Here is a 21024-nt window from a genome sequence, read left to right on the forward strand (position 1 = left end):
GCACCCTTGTAACGCCCAAAATTGGTACCGAATTGATTGTTTAATGTCTTAGTGTCGAAACTTTGAAAAGATTTAAAAAAATACGATCCTTTTAACTTGAATAAATTGAATAATAAAACACTCTTATTTCAAAGAAATAAAATGTTACGCCCAGTGAGTTAGGGCGCAACATTTTTAATCTTCAAAATTAAATTTATCTTTTAACTTTAAAAACCCATGCATTTGAGAAGGATATTCGATTATTTGGGCCAAATGAGTAGATCAAAACCCAGTAAGTTAGGGTTCGATTTCACCAAATTCCCAAATATCGAATATTACCTTTATTTTAAAAACGAGATAACAAAACGTTGTATCCAGTAAGTTAGGATCTAACATCTTGAAATCCTAAATGCTTAGTTTTAAAATTGGACGGTTTTAATAAAATAAGCACATAGCCATTTAAATTCATCGAGAAAAAATTGTAACCCAGTAAGTTAAGGCACAATTCTTTCGAGAATTATGAACACTAGGCTTTTTTTAATATGAAATAGAATGAGAAAAGTAAAAGTTTTAAGAGAAGCATGTAATGTAAAAGATCAATGATAATTCAAACTTAGACTAAGAAGTAGCCGAATAAGCAATAAATAAATACAAATGAAGTAACAACAATTTTACTCACATTATACATGAATTTACAATAAACTTGGCATGAAATGATAATAGCATTATAGAACAATATTTTGAAACGAATTCGTAACAACTAATATACATTTATTAATTTCATAAAAATAGTATACAACATAATCATACAAATATACCATACAAAAAAATTTCATACATAAGTTTTTAATGAATTACATATAAATAAAATCGATTTAAAATATCTTACATAAACATATTAAAAATTCTTGAAATCCATAATCTTAATAATATCTAATATCATAACGTTAACACATATTTTTAAAATAATTAATAATTCACATGTGTATGAAGAATTGTGTTATATGCAAAAAAAAAATATTATGTAAATATTTGATATATAATATATTAAAAGAATAAATTTTTAAATAAAGATAAGACAAAATATACATATAAATTATATCAAATCTTCAAAAATGTGTATTAATGAATAATAAATTAAATATTAACATTTTCCTGAAACGTATAACAAAAATAATAATAAAAACTATTGCACGGCGAATTTAAAAGGTATGATCAATAATACAAAATATTAACTTGTTATATGATAATAATAAAATATAAAAAACTATCAAAAGCTAAATATTAAAATAATACTAAATTTTGATATATATATATATATGTCAAAATAGGATTAAATATATTTAAAATCTAATATAAAAAATAAAAAAGAAAGACCAACATGCACTAAATTGAAATCTGACTTAATATTACGGGACTAAATTAGCAATTAAACGCAAAAAATAAATAAGCAGAACTTAACACAGAAAACGACACCGTTTAAAATTGGATCCAAGTGAAAACAAAAACAAATATGTGAAACAAATTCAAAGAATTGAAGAAAATCAAATCGAAACTCCACAAAATCAGAGGGACTCGCCACGCAAATAGACTAGTGAACGAAAGTGCGCGGATCCTGCCCTCGGGTCGGGTCACCGCGCGGGTCATAGGCCTTCAAACGGCGCCGTTTTGAAACCATTGCTTTGGCATTAAACGACGTCGTTCCCTTCAACAGATAAAGGCTAAACTAAGCCCTAAAAAAAACCTAAATGTTTCATTTTGTATTGCAGAAAAGAGGGGAACGCCGCCTCCGTTTTTTATCATTGTCGCAACTCGACCCCCTCAGATCCCCCTCTGCTCCGATTGCGACGAGAGAGATAGGGATCCGGCGGATATAACGAAGGTAAACCCTTCCTTCCCGATCTCTTCCTTTTATTCTCTTTCTATTCGAATAGTGAATTAAAAATAATTGTAGAAACAACCGAAAAAACGAAAAGAGTAAAAAGAACTTCAGTCCTTTTCGATATTTTTCTTTGATTCTTGTTTGTGTTCCAATCTACGTAACCAGCAAAAATGGAAAAAGGAAAAAAAACTGGGAAATCACCTTTTAAGTTTTCAATTTCTTGTGTTCTGAATGTCGGTTCCTTTTTTACAATATTCGAATGGGCCTCTTTTATGGCCAGAATTACAAAGAGAATAAAAAATGAAAAGAAAATAAAAAGAAAATCCTTTTATATTCGTTATTCTTCGTTGTTGTTTTGTCTGTTTTGGCTTGTTTGCTTGTGCAGGTACGGCCGTACGGGGCAGTGGACGTGGCAAGTACGGAGGCTACCTGAGGCGTGCGTGGCGCGGAGGCTCGATGCGTGCTGAAGGCAGGAGCGGCGCACCAACCATTAGGGCTTCCGACTTTTGCTTGCGTTGAGGCTGGGCTAGGGTTTCTGCATCTGAATTCGTTTTGGGCATGGGTCGAATTCGGGCTGATGCTTAGGATCGGGCTTAGTTTTAGTTAGTTTTTTTTAATTATAATTGTAATTGGGCTGTGTAAATGGACATTTGAGCTAAACTTAAATGTTTTGTTTTGTTTTTCTTTTTTATTTGGTTTAACAAAATGGGCCGGGCATAAATTGGGTATTACAGTTAATATATGAATATTATGTTTGGATGTAAAATATAATTCTGAAGTTATTTATTACTTCTAATATTTTTGATTTCATTGTAGAATAATTAAATTATTTGTTTCACTAATTATATTTTAACACATTAAATATGTATTGCGGTTTAAAAATAATAAAATAGATTATATATTATTTTTATAGTATTATATATTATGATTTTAGTAAATTCATATAAGAATAATTATATTAAAAATTTTATTAAATTATATTTTTTTTTATTAAATTATATTTAACAATAATTATGTTAAAATATGATTAAATTATTTATTATTTATATTAATAATATTATTAAAATTTAATAACAATAACAATAATCATCTACCTAATAAAAATTCTGTTAAGGGTATTTTAGTTATTTTAGTTTTTTTTCTTATACTATTACAATATTATTCCATTCAACCAAACACAAGAATACTTTTACAATTCTATTCCATTCCATTCAACCAAACAATTAAATTACTATTACACCTCTATTCCATTATAGCTCTATTCTATTATAGCAAACCAAATGTGCCCTTAATGTTGTAGTTAAAATATTTTCCAGTTTTGAATGAATGACACACCGGAGGAATGGAAACATTTATATGTCCGGCCTGTAACATTACATGTTCAGCCGAGTCAGGTAGTAGGGTCTATCTATTGGGTTTTTGGATCATCTAAGTTAATGCTACCCTACCCCCACCTTCAATAATTACATCCTCTTCACTCGCAAGCCCAACTCACTTCAATCATTTAATTACTTTCTGTCACACTCCATGAAACCTTTTTTTGAGGCTATAATAATATTTGGTATATTATCAATGAAGTTTTTAGATTTTACAAATAAAATCAAAAAATTGATAAGTATCTATAAGGGTATAATAAAATGTTTTATAAAAAAACACAGACTAATTTACCAGATATTAACCTCAACACTATGTTCTCATCATTCATCACCACCAAATATAAGATTTGCGCAATTAAAAAACAAAACAAAATAGTTTATCCTTCTTGCTTGCCCACCCTGACGGGGAATACAAGTGCAATCAATACTCGGTTGTCTTGAAATCAACCCATCTATTGTTGCCCATCCAAAGAGTCAACTGAGTGTTTGGGGATGTTAAGTGAGCCTTGATCATTAATGACCAAAATTAGATCTATGCCTATTTGTTGTTGTTCTTGTTCTGGGGTTTTGTATCTTAAAGCTAAAACTAGAGCTGCACCTTGCAATTTTAATGTTTAACTAATGAATAACAATGTCATCTTTTCAAGATTTATGTTGATAATGCAGTGATAATTACCTTCCAAGGCTATTCATCCTTTTTTCTTTTTTCGCATCAAGCAAAGTGATATTGAGAGCTAAAAATAACGCAGACCTCTTAACCTCTTGAGGATTGATTATATATATATTTTCAATTAGGAAATAAAGTATTAAGTGAGGGAAAGCTACCTTTGCCTACAGTCAGTGCATATCATCAGCCTCATAACAAATCACTCACCCATTAAATGGAACTATACTCCTGAGACTCGAACCCAATGCTTACAAGTGTATTAATAAGTATGTTATAATTCTCAAAATTGCATCTCTAAACTCCTGCTGAGGATTTTGTTGAAGCAAATTATTGTGTGTTATAATCAAGCTACATCACATTTTCATCTAATGCCATGACTTGGCAAGGGCCGAGTAGACACGAATCATGGTTCATTAGATGAGGTGATTTACTTGCGTAGAAGGCCTCAGACCAGAAGACCACAGTAGTGCAGACGCCCAACTCTATAAACTTTTAAACATAGGACTTGAAATTATGGGATGCTTTGCTCGTGTCTTGTGGCACTTTTTAGAGGTACTTAACAGCACAGTACTACACCCAATAGGAAATATGAGAAAGGGGGACTTTCATTTTGCTTCTCATAACAAAAGTTTATTAGCAACTTCCCAAATTTCTACACTTAGCATTAAAGTTGAAAGGTGGGGGGAAACTGAGTGATTTTGAGTCCAACCGTGAATCAAATATGTTGCAAACCGTAATTAGCCCATTGTTCATCTAGGACTTGCAGTTAGAAGGGGAATTCAGCTGTACTTCTAACAATTTGATCATTCAGCCAAATTTGTAGACAAAAACCAGCATGTGATGCAATTTAACTTCCTCAACAATCGCGAGTACACCCAACTAACCAAAAAGAATAACATGAATCCAAGGCCTCTTTAATATCAAGCAAAAAAAAAAAAAAAAACACATTCACCTCCCCCTCTCAACCAGATACCTTTCAGCAGGAATGAAATTATATATAAGCTATTGCATTTACAAGATGTCCATGTAATTGTCCTGATCTTGTGCATTACCAGGTAATTGAACAACTTCAGTATGACACAGAGTTGCAGGGTTTGCTCTACAGATATGACAAGCTGGGGCAGATTGTCCGTGGAGATTATGATCAGTCGTGAGCAACAACTCTTAGAAAATTCTTCTTCTAACCATTGTTTCGCTGCTTCCCCAGAAAGATTGACCATAATAAATTAATCTAGGATCTCCCCCTCCTCCAATTCCTCAGCAAAGAAAACTCCCCTTGAATTTGAAAGGTCTGTTCTATCTTCTGTTTCTGGTTGCTTAGCAAATTCACCTTCTAAATCAAGAAAGTCATCTGGATTAATTTCGGCAATCAGGTCTGAATATGCATCTATTAAGCCTTGATCAAAATCAAACTCCATGTCATCAAATAATCCAGAGTCCTTAGCCTGGGGGCTGGAATGTACCCTGTTTCCTGCCCCGGCTCTTGCCGACAAAGACAAAACTGAGTTACCACCGAATGCTTTCTCAGACTTGTTTTGAGAAGGGATTTGATGCATTGGACTTGACAGCACATGCTTCATAAGATCAAAGACCTGAGGTTCTAAAGAGCTACCATTGTCTTCTATTTCCTCCTCCTTGAAGGCAACACCTTTTGGTATTTCATTATCAGCACCGCTAGAATCTTTTCCCTCTGGCCCATTAGTGACGAGATGATTCTCCCTGATAACTTCAAAATCACAGTGTTCCGAAGGAAGAAACACATGAATCACAGGATACTCTAGAACAACCATATCAGCTAATAGTTTCCGTAATGGGGCCTTTATGTCTAACTCCCGGAAAGGTGATTTGGATCCCTACAATAACACAAGAAAATCATCTATAGGATGGACAGAACATTTTCAGCAGACAATAACGTGAAAAGGCAAGCATCAATACATATAATATATAATCCAAGGTCAAAATAGACAAGCCAATTGTCTTCAATCCAGGATGTCTGCATTAAACATGATCTAGATATCACGATTTCAAGAATCTGAGGTAGAAACTTCAGTAAATTGCACATATCTATAGGATCACAGAGCTTAACTCCAATTTAAACTTGGAAATGCCCCAAATGCTAAACTGCTGAAATATAGAAAAATCGAGCAAACAACAACCAACATGCTCTGCGTGAGTATGTGCAAGTTGGTGAGTGTATAACTCAAAAGAATAAAAAAGAATGAAACCCAGAGGCCTAAATCACCTTAGGGTATTTTCGGATAAAAAACTTGAGGGAGTCGAGCTGCTCCTCGCAGAACTTCCTAAGAGGATGATTCCAGGGACCAGGTTGGAGATGGTTTTCAATTAATGAACAGAGGCTTGTATCTTCATGTATACTGGCAAAAAATAAAGCATCAGTTATCTATTAAACAATCATCTAATAAAATTCAATATATATAGAAGATGGGGAAAGCTCACCCATGGTCAAGTAAAACAACATCTGTAGAGTGAAACCGCCATTCAATAGTCCATGAAATATACTTCTTCCTATAGACAGAGCAAAACTTGTAATTAAGCGTTTGCTAGGGAATTAATCTTAACAAAGGTATCATACAGGGAACAACCTGTGGTTAAATCGAGTTTGATTAGTTTCCCTCTTAGACATTCCAGAAGGCAGAAACAAGAGCTTAGTTCTGCGAGAGGCAGCAGCAGTGCGGAGGTTTCGAAGAGGATGTGGTAGCTTAAAATGAGGATGATATCCACCATTAGTAGTGTTAAATAGCTTGGACCTTATTCTTGTAGCAGATTCAGCGACCCTCTTCGTTTCCTCCAGCAGATTATAATCTACAAGCAATTTAGGTTCAGTAAAGATGAATGGGCTCGTACAAAAACAATAAATAAATAGGAAAAGGAAGTGGAAGTGAAACCGGAGAGGAGAAGATTATCGTCGAAGCGAGAGAGGGGAACAAAGGAAGTGATGTTGCGTTTGCCAGTGCAGCCAATGCGTTGCTTGTGAGCATTAACGCAAGGGAGGCTGCAGGTGCGGAGGCAGCAACCTGGGCACTTGTATTTTGACGCCTTCTTTTTGCACTCTTCGCAATCCCCAATCTTTGGTTCCTCCATTTTCTTACGAATGAAAACAGGGGGTGGGAACAAGGGTTTTACGCCTGCATCGAAGCTTTTGCTAGGGTTTTATTTTATTTTATGAAACACTTTTCCGCAGTACCGCCTCTGCTATGGATTTTTTTTTCTTCCCTGAAACGCTGCGTTTTTCGCCCCAATCCCGGACCACAAAAATAATACCATGTAAAACACAACATTAGTCGAAACAGAACACCAATATTGAACCCCAAAACAAACATTAATCAATAGATAAAATAATAACGACAAATTAGTCTCTTTATTTAAGATATAACAAATTACTGCTAACAAAAAAAAATCCAAAATGATTTCAATCTAAATGTTTAGACAATTTATAAAAGTTAAAATTAAACTGAATTTTATTTTTATTGAATTTATACAAATAATAATTTTAAAAAGTATCATATAAAAGTTATTGATTATTTTTATTTATTTTTTAGAAATATTTTTTTAAAAATACTTTAAACAAGCTAAAAAAAATCTAATATAAAAAAATCGAGAGACAAATTGAACGATAATACTATTCAAAAAATACAAAAACCTCAATTGAACTGATATCACCCCTATTACAAATAGTACAAAAATTAATAATTAATGTATTTGATATTGGGGATGGGCCGAGGAATGGTTAGATATATAGGATTCTAAGTTTTGGGTTGAACTTTCAATGGACAAGGTGAATTATAAGGGCATTAGACTTGGTACTTCAAGACACTTTCTTATCTTTAAGTTAATAAGAAGATCAAGGAAAAGTGGAGGAAAGTTGAGAGAATAAGGTTGAGCAACAACTATTGTCATGGGGCTAGAATTTTAGTTTGGCAAATTGTGCAGCCTTAGACGATTTCTTGAGTTCAAATCTTACCTAAGTTAGCCTACTCTTGAAAAATGAGAATTCCTACAGAAATTTTCTAAGGCACCAAAGAAAAGTGGAAGCAAACTTGAATGAAAAAAAAGTTATGAACAAACAAAAAGCCACGGAAAAATAGCGCACACTAAGTGTTTGAGTAAATGCTCTCAAAAGTAATTTATTACTTTGAAGGTTTACAACTGAGCGTATACAAATAAGGGGGAAGGCTTCTATTTATAGTTGAGCTCCCCCAAAACCAACAGTACATATTAAGTTACATCAACGTTTGAGACTTGTGCTTATCTACAATATGAAAGTCCTATAAGATTTAAACTCAATACATCTTTATCCCTTAAGATTTACATTACTGAAGTGTTTCTCTAGGCCACCAATGCTTCAAGTAGATCGGCTTTTCCATGTGTTCCACAAGTCGTGTTAGTTCAAGCGAGTCAAATAAGCCCCATTTAGTAAGTTGACATCAATGGGACATTCTGTTCACAATAGTCACGGGCTTTAATCTGCGGTTCGTGACATTCTCCCCCTCCTATTCTTGCGACGTCCTCAGAACGACACTGGTTTGACTCATCTCAAAACGGTTTTGATGCTTCGACTAATTTCCAACTACTCTCTCTATCGAGTAGCCCCACCTCTCAAAACATTTTCCTTAGGTTATGTCTCTTCCATTATCTAACTCAAACAATTTCTCTCTTTTGTACATCTTGATCGTAAAAAGCCACTGCTTTTACTTGCCCCCATTGTGACTTGCCCAGATTGGGATCTTTTTTATCCACATAAATAGGCTTCGACACTCCCACATTGAACACTAGGTTAACCTTGAGTATTGCTACTAACTATGGTTTGTAAACCCCTCAGCTTACCTGCTTCAAAACTCTGAAAGGGCCTTTATATCTTTGCCAAGCCAACGGTAAGTCATAATGTAAAACACTAGATATGTGTTTGAGATGTACCTCACTCGTAGCATTTATTCTGTTCTACTGTTTAGTTTGCATCACCACTTTTCCCTCAAAGTTTAATGCACAACCCACCTCTCTGATAAGTGGTAACCTAAATGATAACTTAACAGGTTTCATATTGGTATTCTGCCCCTCTAGCATTTCCAAGGGTTATTTGTAGTACTCTAATCTACCAAGTCAATATTCCCACCACACAGAACATTCTTAGCTAGCTGGATAGCCGACAATACCTTAGTCTCACCCATCATGTCTTAATTCATCAGTACAACGCATTGTTGTTGTCGAGCATCCAAGATACAAATGCAGTTAGCAAAAGGAATTAATAAAGCATTAATCTTGTCAATGAAATTAAAGCCAAGTACAAAGTTGTAATCATCTAGGTGAATTACCTCAAAGTTTTCTGTAACAACCTGTTTTTCAGTGGTGTCAAAAACAATGGTTTCTAGACCACAATTCTGACAAGAGAGTCTATATATATAATTAATATTTATGAGTTAGATTTTATTAATTGGTCAATTAGTCAAAGTACAAGTGGTGCATATCGAAAGTCAAGTTGTAACAACACGTTAGTCAAGGGTGTCGAAAAGTGCATTTTTGGGACTCTATTTTCGTAAATTAGACTCGTAAATATTTAAATATTTACGAAGTTAGTAGTGTAGTTAATTAGGTTTTGGTTAAGTGAATTTGCATGAATTAAGAGTAATTAGGTATAAGGACTAAATTGCATATATGGTGAAAGTTGAATTATAGATTAAAGAATAATTAAAGGGACTAAAGAAGCAATTACGCCATTGTTCTTTAAAGTGGCGGCATTAGGTAAGATATTTGTAAATTTAATATATATATTATAATATAAAATCTTAAGTATTAAGTATATATATTATATAATTATAATAAAACAAGTAATAAAAAAAAGAAGCCAAACGAAACATAAAGAAAGAAAGAAAAAGAAAAAGGGAAAGAAAGAAAAAACACAAAGCTTAGGGGTTTCAAAGTTTCCAAGTTCAATTGGTTAGTCAATTTAGCCCATTTTTCTTGTAATTTTTATGTTTTTGGAATCCTAGTGTTAAGTACTACCCGACCCATGTCGGAATTTTAACAATCATTGAGTTTTTAAATGTTGTTATTGTTGAATAATTTTAGTATTAGGGATTAAATTGATAGATTATTAAGTTAGAAATGAAAAAATGATTAAACTTTAGAATGAATTATAAATTTTGAGTAATAGGGACTAAATTGTGAAGATTTTGAAATTTAGGGATTTAAGTGAAAATAGCGAGTTAAATTTAGTTTAAAATAGAAATTGTATGGAAATATATAATTAATTGTGAAGAATAAAAATTAGTCTCCATTTAGGGACTAAATTGGAATTTATGCAAATATTGAATAAAAATTAAAATATTCAATACGAAATTGAATTGTGTTGTATTGATGAATTTTAATTGTTTTAATTCCGTAGCTAACATCGTATCGTAATCCTCAACTAAAAATGGGAAAGATAAAGTTGACGTGGAATAGCTCGGAATTCTTGGTTTGTATTTCTATAATCCGAAACTAGTTATTAATTGTTGTATTTTTTTATTTGATGCATATGGTAAGTGTTGAGGTGAGTACTTGGCACTTTGACATTGAATTGAATTAAAAGTTGATTGAATGGATTGAATTGAAATATATTATGAATATATTGATTATTTGAATTGAAATGAATATATATGTGCAAATATGATAATTGAATATTGATTGTATTTGGAAAGTGAAATTAAACCCTATTAACTGTATTGGGCTGAGTCGGATATAGATGACATGCCATATGATTGAAGAGTTCAAGGATTTCTTCGACTTCGAGTCGATGAGGCACTGGGTGCCAATTTACTTCGGTTTAACCGATAAGACACTGGGTGTCAAATTTATATAGCGCTGGGCGCAGCTATTTCTTCGAATTTATTAGATAAGGCTCTAGGTGCTAAACTTGTGTGTTGGTTGGATCCGTGTATCCATCCGAGTCTGAGTCGTGTTAATAGGGGTAATTAAATAAAATAGCACTATGATTGATATTGGATGATATTGTATGTGAATGAAAATGGGATAGTGAATTTAAACATGAAAATGAGACACATGAATTACGTATTCATGAATTGGATATAGATTGAATAATATTATTGTTTAAATGATATATATATTAAATTGTGAAAAGCTATTATATAGCAAGTGATGAGATTTGAGAATGGTATGAAATGATGTATTTATGAATTGAATATTGAATGACTAATGCCATTGTATGAATAAATGTGGTCTTAAATATTCAAATGTGCTTATAATTAAAATATGCATATTATATTATCTTGTCTTTAAATATTCGGATTATAGAAATACCACTGAGTTTTACTCAGCGTAGGGTTTTGTTTTCCGTACGTTGATTAGGTACTTCAATTTTGATTGTCGATTCAACATCTAACAATGCTCCTTTACTCAAACGTGGTAATGATTACTCTTTTATGTCGGCATATACCTAGGGTGTCTAAATAATAGTTATTTTGTGGATTGAATGTAAATGAGATTATAAGTTTAATATTGGTTGGTTTTATACATATAAAAATGTGTTTGTTTTTGAAGTCATATTATGGCATGGTAAATTGAACTAAATCTAGATCAGTGAATGTGAATTTAATTTTATGTTTAAGTGCTCATGAACTAGGCAATTTGATTTGGATTTGGTATGTTTATAATTTGGATTAAAATGATGCTTTGATGACTTGTTTTGATGATATGAAATGTTTGAGAATTCTGCCTATTTGATCGATAAACTTTGGTAATGCTTCAAAACCCTATTTTGGCGACGGATATGGGTTAAGGGTGTTACATTTAGTGGTATCAGAGTTTTGCAGGTTTAGCCAATTCTTGGACTAAATCGAGCTCGGAATTGAGTCTAGAGGTACATGCCATAATTGAGTTAAATTGAGTCGGGACTTGGATGCTGATATATTTGTTTTTGTTTTATAGTTGAAAATGTCGGATGATTATAATGATGATGATCAAGAGATGTATACCGGAGATGGTGTCTCTAATGAGTTAGATGGAACCGAATTGGCAATACCAAGTGTTAATCCTATTAATATTCAACAACCTAACATTGAACGAGGTAATATTGAGGAAAGAGATGATTCACAGTTACTCCGAGCTATCGCTAATGCTCTTCAGCAAGTGGCGGGAACCACATTTGCTACGAGATCTGCACCTATTCTTCGTCGAGCTTAGATTAAAGAATTGCGTAAATACGGTGCAACTAAGTCTTAGGATTGAAAGGAGTTGATCCTTCTACAGTTGAAGTTTGGATTGAATCCACTAAACGCATCTTGCAATAACTTGAATGCAACCTGCGTGAAAGTGTAATATGTGATGTTTTTCTACTGTAAGGAGAAGCATATACCTAGTGGCAGTCAGTGACGTGTCATGTATCAGCAGATCAGGTAAATTTGGAATTCTTCTAAAAGGAATTTCAAAAGATATATGTGGGTAAATTGTATATTATATTGAAGGCAGAAAACAAGAGTTTTTGATGCTGAAACAAGGTGAAATGTCTGTGGTTGGTTATGAACGAGAGTTTTCACGACTTAGTAGGTATGCTGTTGAATTTGTGCCGTTTGAAATTGACAGTTGCAAATTACGCGATGAGTTACGAGTACAATTGGTATCGTACAGAATTACTAAGTTTACAGATTTAGTTGAACGGGAAAGAATGGTAGAGGAAGTCCTGGGTTTTGACAAAAATATTGAGAATATTAGTACATGTGGAAAGCGTCCTGGAGCTGCAAGCTCAAATCCACAACCGAAAAGATTAAAAGAATTTCGTGGTAGTTAGAGATCAAATTTTAAGTCTGATAGAATTGATAGAAATCGTGATAGACAACCGACTGTGTCTACGGGTAGTATGCTAGGTCCATCCAGGGATACTGATATTCCAAATTGTTAGCATTGTGGGAAAAAGCACCGTGGTGAATGCTGGAAGTTAACTGGAGGTTGTTTTCACTGTGGATCTACAAAACATTTTGTTAGAGAGTGTCCAAAGAATGAAAATTCTACACCTGTTATTTCTCAGAGATCTATGCCTACTTCTAGGGGTCGCGGGTCAAGTTGAAGTGGTTCATTTTCAAGAGGTGGTGCTGGAAAGGGAAGTGATATTGGTACTCAACAGTCGGAGGCCAAAATGACAGCTCGAGCTTATGTTGTGCGGACTCGTGAGGATGGTGATGCTAATGATATTGTGACAGATATATTTTTATTACATTCAGAACCTGCTTATACTTTATAGATTCAGGATCTTCACATTCATATGTTAATACTAAATAGATTGAGTCGGGAAGTTTAAATCTGAGACGTTTAGAGTATCGATAGTGGTGTCTAGTCCATTGGGACAATCTGTGTTAGTGGATCAGGTGTGTAAGAGATGTCCGTTAGTGATACAGAATATAACCTTCCTTGTTGATTTATTGATAATGTCGTTTGGCGATTTTGATATGATTTTGGGTATGGATTGGCTTACGGAGCAAAGGGTGATTCTGGATTGCTGTAAAAAGATCGACTCAATTAAAATTAAAAGGAACTTATTTGATCAACTAAAAGGAACTTCTGTCTTTTCAAAGATCGATTTGAGATCGAGTTACTATCAGTTGAAATTGAAAGAATGATGTACCGAAGACGGCATTTCGTACACGATATAGTCATTATGAATTTTTAGTGATGCCTTTTGGATTGACGAATGCTCCGACAGCATTTATGGATCTCATGAACCGTATTTTCCAATTGTATTTGGATCATTTTGTGGTAGTTTTTATTGATGATATTTTGGTTTATTCGAAATCTGAATCCGAGCATGAGCAACACCTCAGAATTGTTTAACAAGAGTTATGACAGAAACAATTATACAGAAAGCTTAGTAAGCATGAATTCTAGTTATCAGAGGTTGAATTTTTGGGTCATGTTATCTCAGAAGATGAAATTAGAGTTGATTCAAAAAAGATAGAGGCAATGGTTTGATGGAAAGCACCGAGGAATGTGTCAAAGGTTCGTAGTTTTCTTGGATTAGCTGGTTATTATCGAAGATTTGTAAATGGATTTTTGAAGATAGCCTTGCCAATGACAAAGTTGTTGCAAAAGAATGTTCAGTTCGTTTAGGACGATCAGTGTCAAGAAAGTTTTGAGAAATTGAAGCAGATGTTGACTGAAGCGCCGATTTTTTACTTTACCAGTATCGGGAAAGGGTTTTGTCATTTATAGTGACGCTTCCTTGAGCGATCTTGGTTGTGTTTTGATGCAAGATGAGAAAGTGATTGCTTATGCATCTCGTCAACTAAAAATGCATAAACGCAATTATTCGACGCATGATTTAGAACTAGCTTCTATGGTTTTTGCTTTAAAGATCTGGAGACATTATCTGTACGGCGAAAAATGTTATATTTATGTCGACCATAAAAGTCTCAAATATCTTCTATCTCAAAAGGAGTTGAATTTGAGGCAGCGTCGTTGGGTAAAGCTTTTGAAAAATTTTGATTGTGTTATTGATTACCACCCTAGTAAAGCTAATATTGTAGCTGATGCATTGAGTAGAAAAGCAGCAATTGAATTGCGAGCAATGTTTTCTCAGCTCAGTATCATTGACGATGGAAGCTTAATGGCTGAACTAAAAACTAAACCGGTGATGTTTGATCAGATCAAGTCACCACAGTTATAATATGACAAGTTGGCGAAGAAAAGAGAAATGGTTCAGAATGGTATATTAGAAAATTTCAGCATTGATGGTTGTGGTTGCTTGAGATTTTATAACCGAATTTGCGTTCCAGATGTTTCTAAATTAAAAGAGTTGATACTTCACGAAGCTCATGATAGTCCTTTTGCTTTGCATCCTGAAGAAACGAAAATGTATCGCGATCTGGAAGAATCTTATTGGTGGCCAGGAATGAAAAGAGATGTGGTCGAGTATGTGGCTAAATGTTAACTTGTCAGTGAGTTAAGACAAAACATCAGGTTCCCACCGGATTACTTCAGCCTTATTTCTATTCTTGAATGGAAATGAGATTGTATCACAATAGATATTGTAACGGGGTTACCTTTATCGGCAAGTAAGAAAAATGTTGTACGGGTGATTGTTGATTGACTTACGAAATCGGCTCATTTCATTGCAGTCAGGACAGATTGGTCACTTCAAAAGGTTGCTAAATTTTATATTTAAGAAATAGTAAGATTGCATGTATCCCTATGTCGATAATTTCTGATTGAGATCTACAATTCACTTCTAGATCTTGGAAATAGTTGCACGAATCTCTTGGTACGAGACTTAATTTTAGCATAACTTTTCACCCGCAGACTGACGGGCAATCTGAACGTGTTATTTAGATTTTGGAAGACATTCTTCGCACTTGTGTTATTGATTTTGAATCAGGTTGGGAGTGTTACATACCTTTGGCCAAATTTGTATACAATAATAGTTTTCAATCGAGTATTCAAATGACTCTATATGAAGCCTTATATGGTCGTAGGTGTCGATCACCTGTTTGTTGGATGGAATTGAGTGAAAGAAGAATGATCGGACTGAAATTAATTCAAGAAACAAAAGTCATTGTTAAGAAAATTTGAGATAGATTGAAAATAGCTTTTGATAAATAGAAATCATATGCAAATTTGAAACATTGAGATATTGAATATTCTATTGGCGATAAAGTATTTCTTAAATTTTTTCCTTGGAAGAAAATTTTGAGATTTGGTCGAAAAGGGAAACTGAGTCCTTGTTTTATTAGACCGTATGAGATCACTAAAAGAATGGGACCAGTTACGTATTGTTTAGCTTTGCAGCGAAACTACGAAAAATTCATGATTTTTTCACGTTTTAATACTTAGAAGATATCGATCGGATCCATCTCATGTTATTTCGACAGAAGATATTGAAATTCAACCTGATTTGTCATGCGAAGAAGAACTGGTTGAGACTTTGGAACGTGAGGTGAAAGAATTGTGTAATAAGCGAGTTCTGTTAGTGAAAGTGTTATGGCGTAGTCATAGTGTTGAAGAAGCGACTTGGGAACCGAAAGAGACTATGAGATCTCAGTACCCCCACCTCTTTTCAGGTAAATTTCGGGGATAAAATTTAATTAGGGAGAGAATTGTAACGACTCGATAGTCAGAAGTATCGAAAAGTATATTTTCAGGACTCTTTTTTCGTAAATCGGACTCGTAAATATATTTAATGTAGTTAATAGGTTTTGGTTAAGTGAATCTCCATAAATTACGAGTAATTAGATATAAGGACTAAATTGCATATAGGGTAAAAGTTGAATTATAGATTAAAGAATAATTAAAGGCACTAAAGAAGCAATTATGTCATTGTTTTTTAATGAGGCGGCATTAGGTAGGATATTTGTAAATTTAATATATATATTATAATATAAAATCTTAAGTATTAAGTATATATATTATATAATTATAATAAAACAAGTAATAAAAAAAGAAAGAAAGAAAGAAGCCAAACGAAACAGAAAGAAAGAAAGAAAAAGAAAAGGGAAAGAAAGAAGAAACGCAAAGTTTAGGGGTTTCAAAGTTTCCAAGTTCAATTGGTTAGTCAATTTAGCCCATTTTTCTTATAATTTTTATACTTTTAGAATCCCGGTGTTAAGTATTACCCAACCCATGTCGAAATTTTAGCAATTATTGAGTTTTTAAGTGTTGTTATTGTTGAATAACTTTAGTATTAGGGATTAAATTGATAAATTTTTAAGTTAGAATTGAAAAAAATGATTAAATTGTAGAATGGATTGTAAATTTTGAGTAATAGGGACTAAATAGTAAAAATTTTGAAATTTAGGGATTTAAGTGATAATAGGGAGTTAAATTTTGTTTAAAGTGAAAATTGTATGGAAATATAGAATTAATTGTGAAGAATAAAAATTAGTCTCGATTTAGGGACTAAATTAGAATTTAGGCAAATATTGAATAAAAATTAAAATATTCAATATGAAATTGAATTGTGTTGTATTGTATTGATGAATTTTAATTGTTTTAATTCCTTAACTAACGTTGTACCGGAATCCTCAACTAAAAAGGGAAAAGATAAAGTTGATGTGGAATAGCTTGGAATTCCTGGTTTGTATTTCTATAATCCGAAACTAGTTATTAATTGTTATAATTTTTTTTATTTAATGTATATGGTAAGTGTTGAGGTGAGTACTTGACACTTTGACATTGAATTGAATTAAAAGTTGATTGAATGGATTGAATTGATATATATTATGAATATATTGATTATTTGAATTGAAATGAATATATATGTGCAAATATGATTGTACAGTCCAATTTTTAGCCTAATTACAATAATAGACAAACCCAATTTTCAGCCCAATGGACCCACAGGCCGAAAATCTAAAACGGCCCATTGGGGCCCAAAAACTAAACAGCACGGTTCCCTGCCCTTGCCTCGCGCCACTGCTCCCATGTGCCTCCAACATACACCACGCTCGAAGTCTGCCACCGCCAGCCGGCCTTTCACTAAAACGGCAAGTTGACCTTGCCATGTACCTGCAAAAAGAGACAAAAATGGAAGCAAAAAACGTGAAGGAACAGTGGCAGAAATGAAGCAAAAATAGTAGATAAAAGTACCTTGTAAATCGGCTTTATAAGCCCAAAGATCGAACAACGCCGGGGGAATTCGATTGAAAAAAAAACATTGTGGAATCAATAAAAAATCGAAAAAATCTTCTAAGAGAAGGTTTTTTTTTCTTTTCTCTTTTTCATTACGTTTTCTTGGTTTGTTTCTGTCTGTTTATTTTTTTTCTTCTTCTTATTTTATCATACACACACACACACACACACACATACACATATATTTAAGAAGATATAAGTTAAAAAAGAAAAGAGACGGAGTACTTACCCCGGCGCCGTCGAGGCTCTTCTTCATTCCGTCCAAATCGGGGCTGAGGAAGAGTGGCTTCTAGTTTTTGAAGCGACAGAGAGGAAAAGAGGGAGGCTAGGGTTTACAGAATTGTTGAAAAATGGCTCAATGCCTTAATTTTTAGCTTTTATAATATTTTAAATGGCACCGTTTGAAGTCTTGGAGGGCTGCACATCATTGCCCTAATGGGTATTTTATGCAATTAGTCCCTCCAGTTCTGTGACGCATTCAATGCACTCTTTATTTTATTCGATTTCGGCCACAGAATTTCGCATCTGTTCCGATCTGGTCCTGCGCAAAATGATGAGCGTATGGGACGAGGAATATTGCACGATCGGACCCCCATGTCCTCAGCACATCTTATTTCAGCCCCTAGCAATCTGTTTTATATATTTGCAGTTTAGGACCTGATTTTTTTTATTTCGTTTCAACCATGGCCTCAATATATTTAGTTTATTTATTTATTTATTTATTAAAAATAGGCTATTTTATTATTTTTTTAAGTCCTTATATTTATTATTTATTTGAATTTGTTTTATATTAAACTTATCTATATTTTTCATATATATTTTTAACTGTTTCTTTTATCATTTAGGATTTTCTTTTATATATTATTTTATTCTAGATTGTTTTAGATTAACTAGTATTTATCTCGAGTCTTATATTTTATTTATTTCAAAAATATGTGTAGGCATTATCCATTTTAAATTTTTATGTACTATGTAATATAAATAGTTTCTTGTGCTACTTATTTTGATATTCTTTATATTGTTCATTTCCATACTGTTTTATTTTTTATTTATTTCAGGATTCTATAAATTAAGTACTTTATACATTATTATATCTCATGTTGAAATATGTTATACATGTTATATGTGTCAATTATTTTGAAACTGTTTTGTACTTTCTTTACTCCACATTTTTTTCTTTTAAATGTTTTATTTATTATCCATTTTAAGATTAACTGTTCTTATTTCACGTTTTTGCATGTACATATGCATTATTCATTTTTGAAGTTTTCATATATAGTATTTTACAATTATTTTGTATATGGTTGACTCTTAAATTTCCCTTTTTTACAATATTTATTTAAAACCCGTTTATTATTATTTAAAATGGTTCTACCTTTTATTTTAACTTGCCCTAGACCACTCCTTTTTGAAATTGTTACATATGTTGTTTAATTTATTCGTCTCTGGATATTAATAATAGTGTTAAAATAATGTATGTTGGGTGGTTGTCTTCATTGTATGTGACATAGTTCGTTCACTTATATTTTCATGTTATTATCATACATCTATATAATTTTATTCATGTATCGTTATTCCATGTTTACTATTATATTGTTATTGCATGTCATTATATTATAAATTAAGTCCCAACATAGTTATCCAACTTAGGTTGCTTTATCATTTTTTTCTAAATAAAATAAATGCTTACTCCAAACTTCTTATTCGTTACCATTCAAAAGTAAAATTTCAAAATAAAGGCAATATTCTATATTTAGAAAATTCGAGAAATCGTGCCCTAACTTACTGGGTTTCGATTTTCTTCGTTGATTCTAAGTAACCGAATATCCCTTTGAAATTAAAAATAAATGAGGTCTCAATAAAAAATAAAAATGCAAGCTTACTCTCAAAAATACAAGGTATTGTGTCCTAACTTACTGGATGTGACATCTTATTACTTCAAGATAAGAAGGCATTTTTCATTTTGATTTATTCGAGTAATTTTAAAATAACGCAATATAAAGAGGGATCGTATTTTTAAATTCTTTTCGAGTTCTCAATTTTCGACACCAAGACACTAAGTAACCAACTAGGTACCAATTTTGGGCGTATCGAGGGTGCTAATCCTTCCTCGTGCGTAACCGACTCCCGAACCCATTTTTCTGAATTTCGCAGACCAAAATCGTTGTTTTAATAAAAATTAAATCATTTATTAAAAACAATCACTTTTCGAGGTGACCCGATCACACTCATCAAAAAGGATTGGTGGCAACTCCCATTTTTGTTTTCATTTTCAAAATCCAAGTGGACCCCGTTTTCATCAAAAAATGGTGTCAACAATGATAATTGAATATTGATTGTATTTGGAAAGTGAAATTAAACCCTATTAACTATATAGGGCTGAGTCAAATATAGATGACATGCCATAGGATTGGAAGAGTTCAAGGATTTCTTCGACTTTGAGTCAATGAGGCATTGGGTGCCAATTTACTTTGATTTAATCGATAAGACACTGGGTGTCAAATTTATATAGCGCTGGGCGCAGTTATTACTTCAGATTTATCCTATAAGGCTCTGGGTGCCAAACTGGTGTGTTGGTTGGATCCGTGTATCCGTCCGAGTCCGAGTCGTGTTAATAGGGGTAATTAAATAAAATAGCACTATGATTGATATTGGATGATATTGTATGTGAATGAAAATGAGACACATGAATTATGTATTCATGAATTGGATATGGATTGAATAATATTATTGTTTAAATGATATATATATTAAATTGTGAAAAGCTATTATATAGCAAGTGATGAGATTTGAGAATGGTATGAAATGATGTATTTATGAATTGAATATTGAATGACTAATGCCATTGTATGAATAAATGTGGTCTTAAATATTCAAATGTGCTTATAATTAAAATATGCATATTATATTATCTTGTCTTTAAATATTCGGATTATAGAAATACCACTGAGTTTTACTCAGTGTACGTTTTTGTTTTCCGTACGTTGATTAGGTACTTCAATTTTGATTGCCGATTCAGCATCCAACAACGCTCATTTACTCAAATGTGGTGATGATTACTTTTTTGTGTCAGCATGTACCTAAGGTGTCTAAATAATAGTTATGTTGTGGATTGAATGTAAATGAGATTATAAGTTTAATATTGGTTGGTTTTATACATATAAATATGTGTTTGTTTTTGAAGTCATATTATGTCATGGTAAATTGAACTAAATCTAGATCAGTGCATGTGAATTTAATTCTATGTTTAAGTGCTCATGAACTAGGCAAGTTGATTTGGATTTGGTATGTTTATAATTTGGATTAAAATGATGCTTTGGTGACTTGTTTTGATGAGTTAATGCTTTGAAACCCTATTCTGGGTAATGCTTTGAAACCCTATTCTGGCGACAAATATGAGTTAGGGGTGTTATAGAAATGGTTTTAGAAAATGAGGTATTGGGACCTTGTTTCTGTAAACCAAGCTCGTGAATATTTTATTAAATATTTACGGA

The 21024-nt window shown here is 32.8% G+C and overlaps 1 protein-coding gene and 1 long non-coding RNA gene across 2 annotated transcripts; both read right to left on the minus strand.

Moving 5' to 3' along the window:
- Positions 1-4720: 4720 nt before the first annotated feature.
- On the minus strand, positions 4721-7216 carry LOC107900720 (putative box C/D snoRNA protein SPCC613.07). The gene is made up of 5 exons (XM_041098399.1): positions 6811-7216; positions 6508-6727; positions 6362-6430; positions 6147-6279; positions 4721-5757 (listed from the first exon to the last, which is right to left on the minus strand). Exons 1-5 carry the CDS (start codon positions 7004-7006, stop codon positions 5131-5133), a joined length of 1245 nt encoding a protein of 414 aa, XP_040954333.1. The 5' UTR covers positions 7007-7216; the 3' UTR covers positions 4721-5130.
- Positions 7217-17119: 9903 nt separating this feature from the next.
- LOC121219860 (uncharacterized) lies at positions 17120-17898 on the minus strand. The gene is made up of 2 exons (XR_005916866.1): positions 17760-17898; positions 17120-17407 (listed from the first exon to the last, which is right to left on the minus strand). It is a non-coding gene; the product is annotated as an uncharacterized lncRNA (long non-coding RNA).
- Between the last annotated feature and the right edge of the window lie 3126 nt (positions 17899-21024).

The sequence above is a fragment of the Gossypium hirsutum genome, chromosome D08, assembly GCF_007990345.1.
Source record: "Gossypium hirsutum isolate 1008001.06 chromosome D08, Gossypium_hirsutum_v2.1, whole genome shotgun sequence".
In the NCBI taxonomy this organism is placed as follows: Eukaryota; Viridiplantae; Streptophyta; class Magnoliopsida; order Malvales; family Malvaceae; genus Gossypium; species Gossypium hirsutum.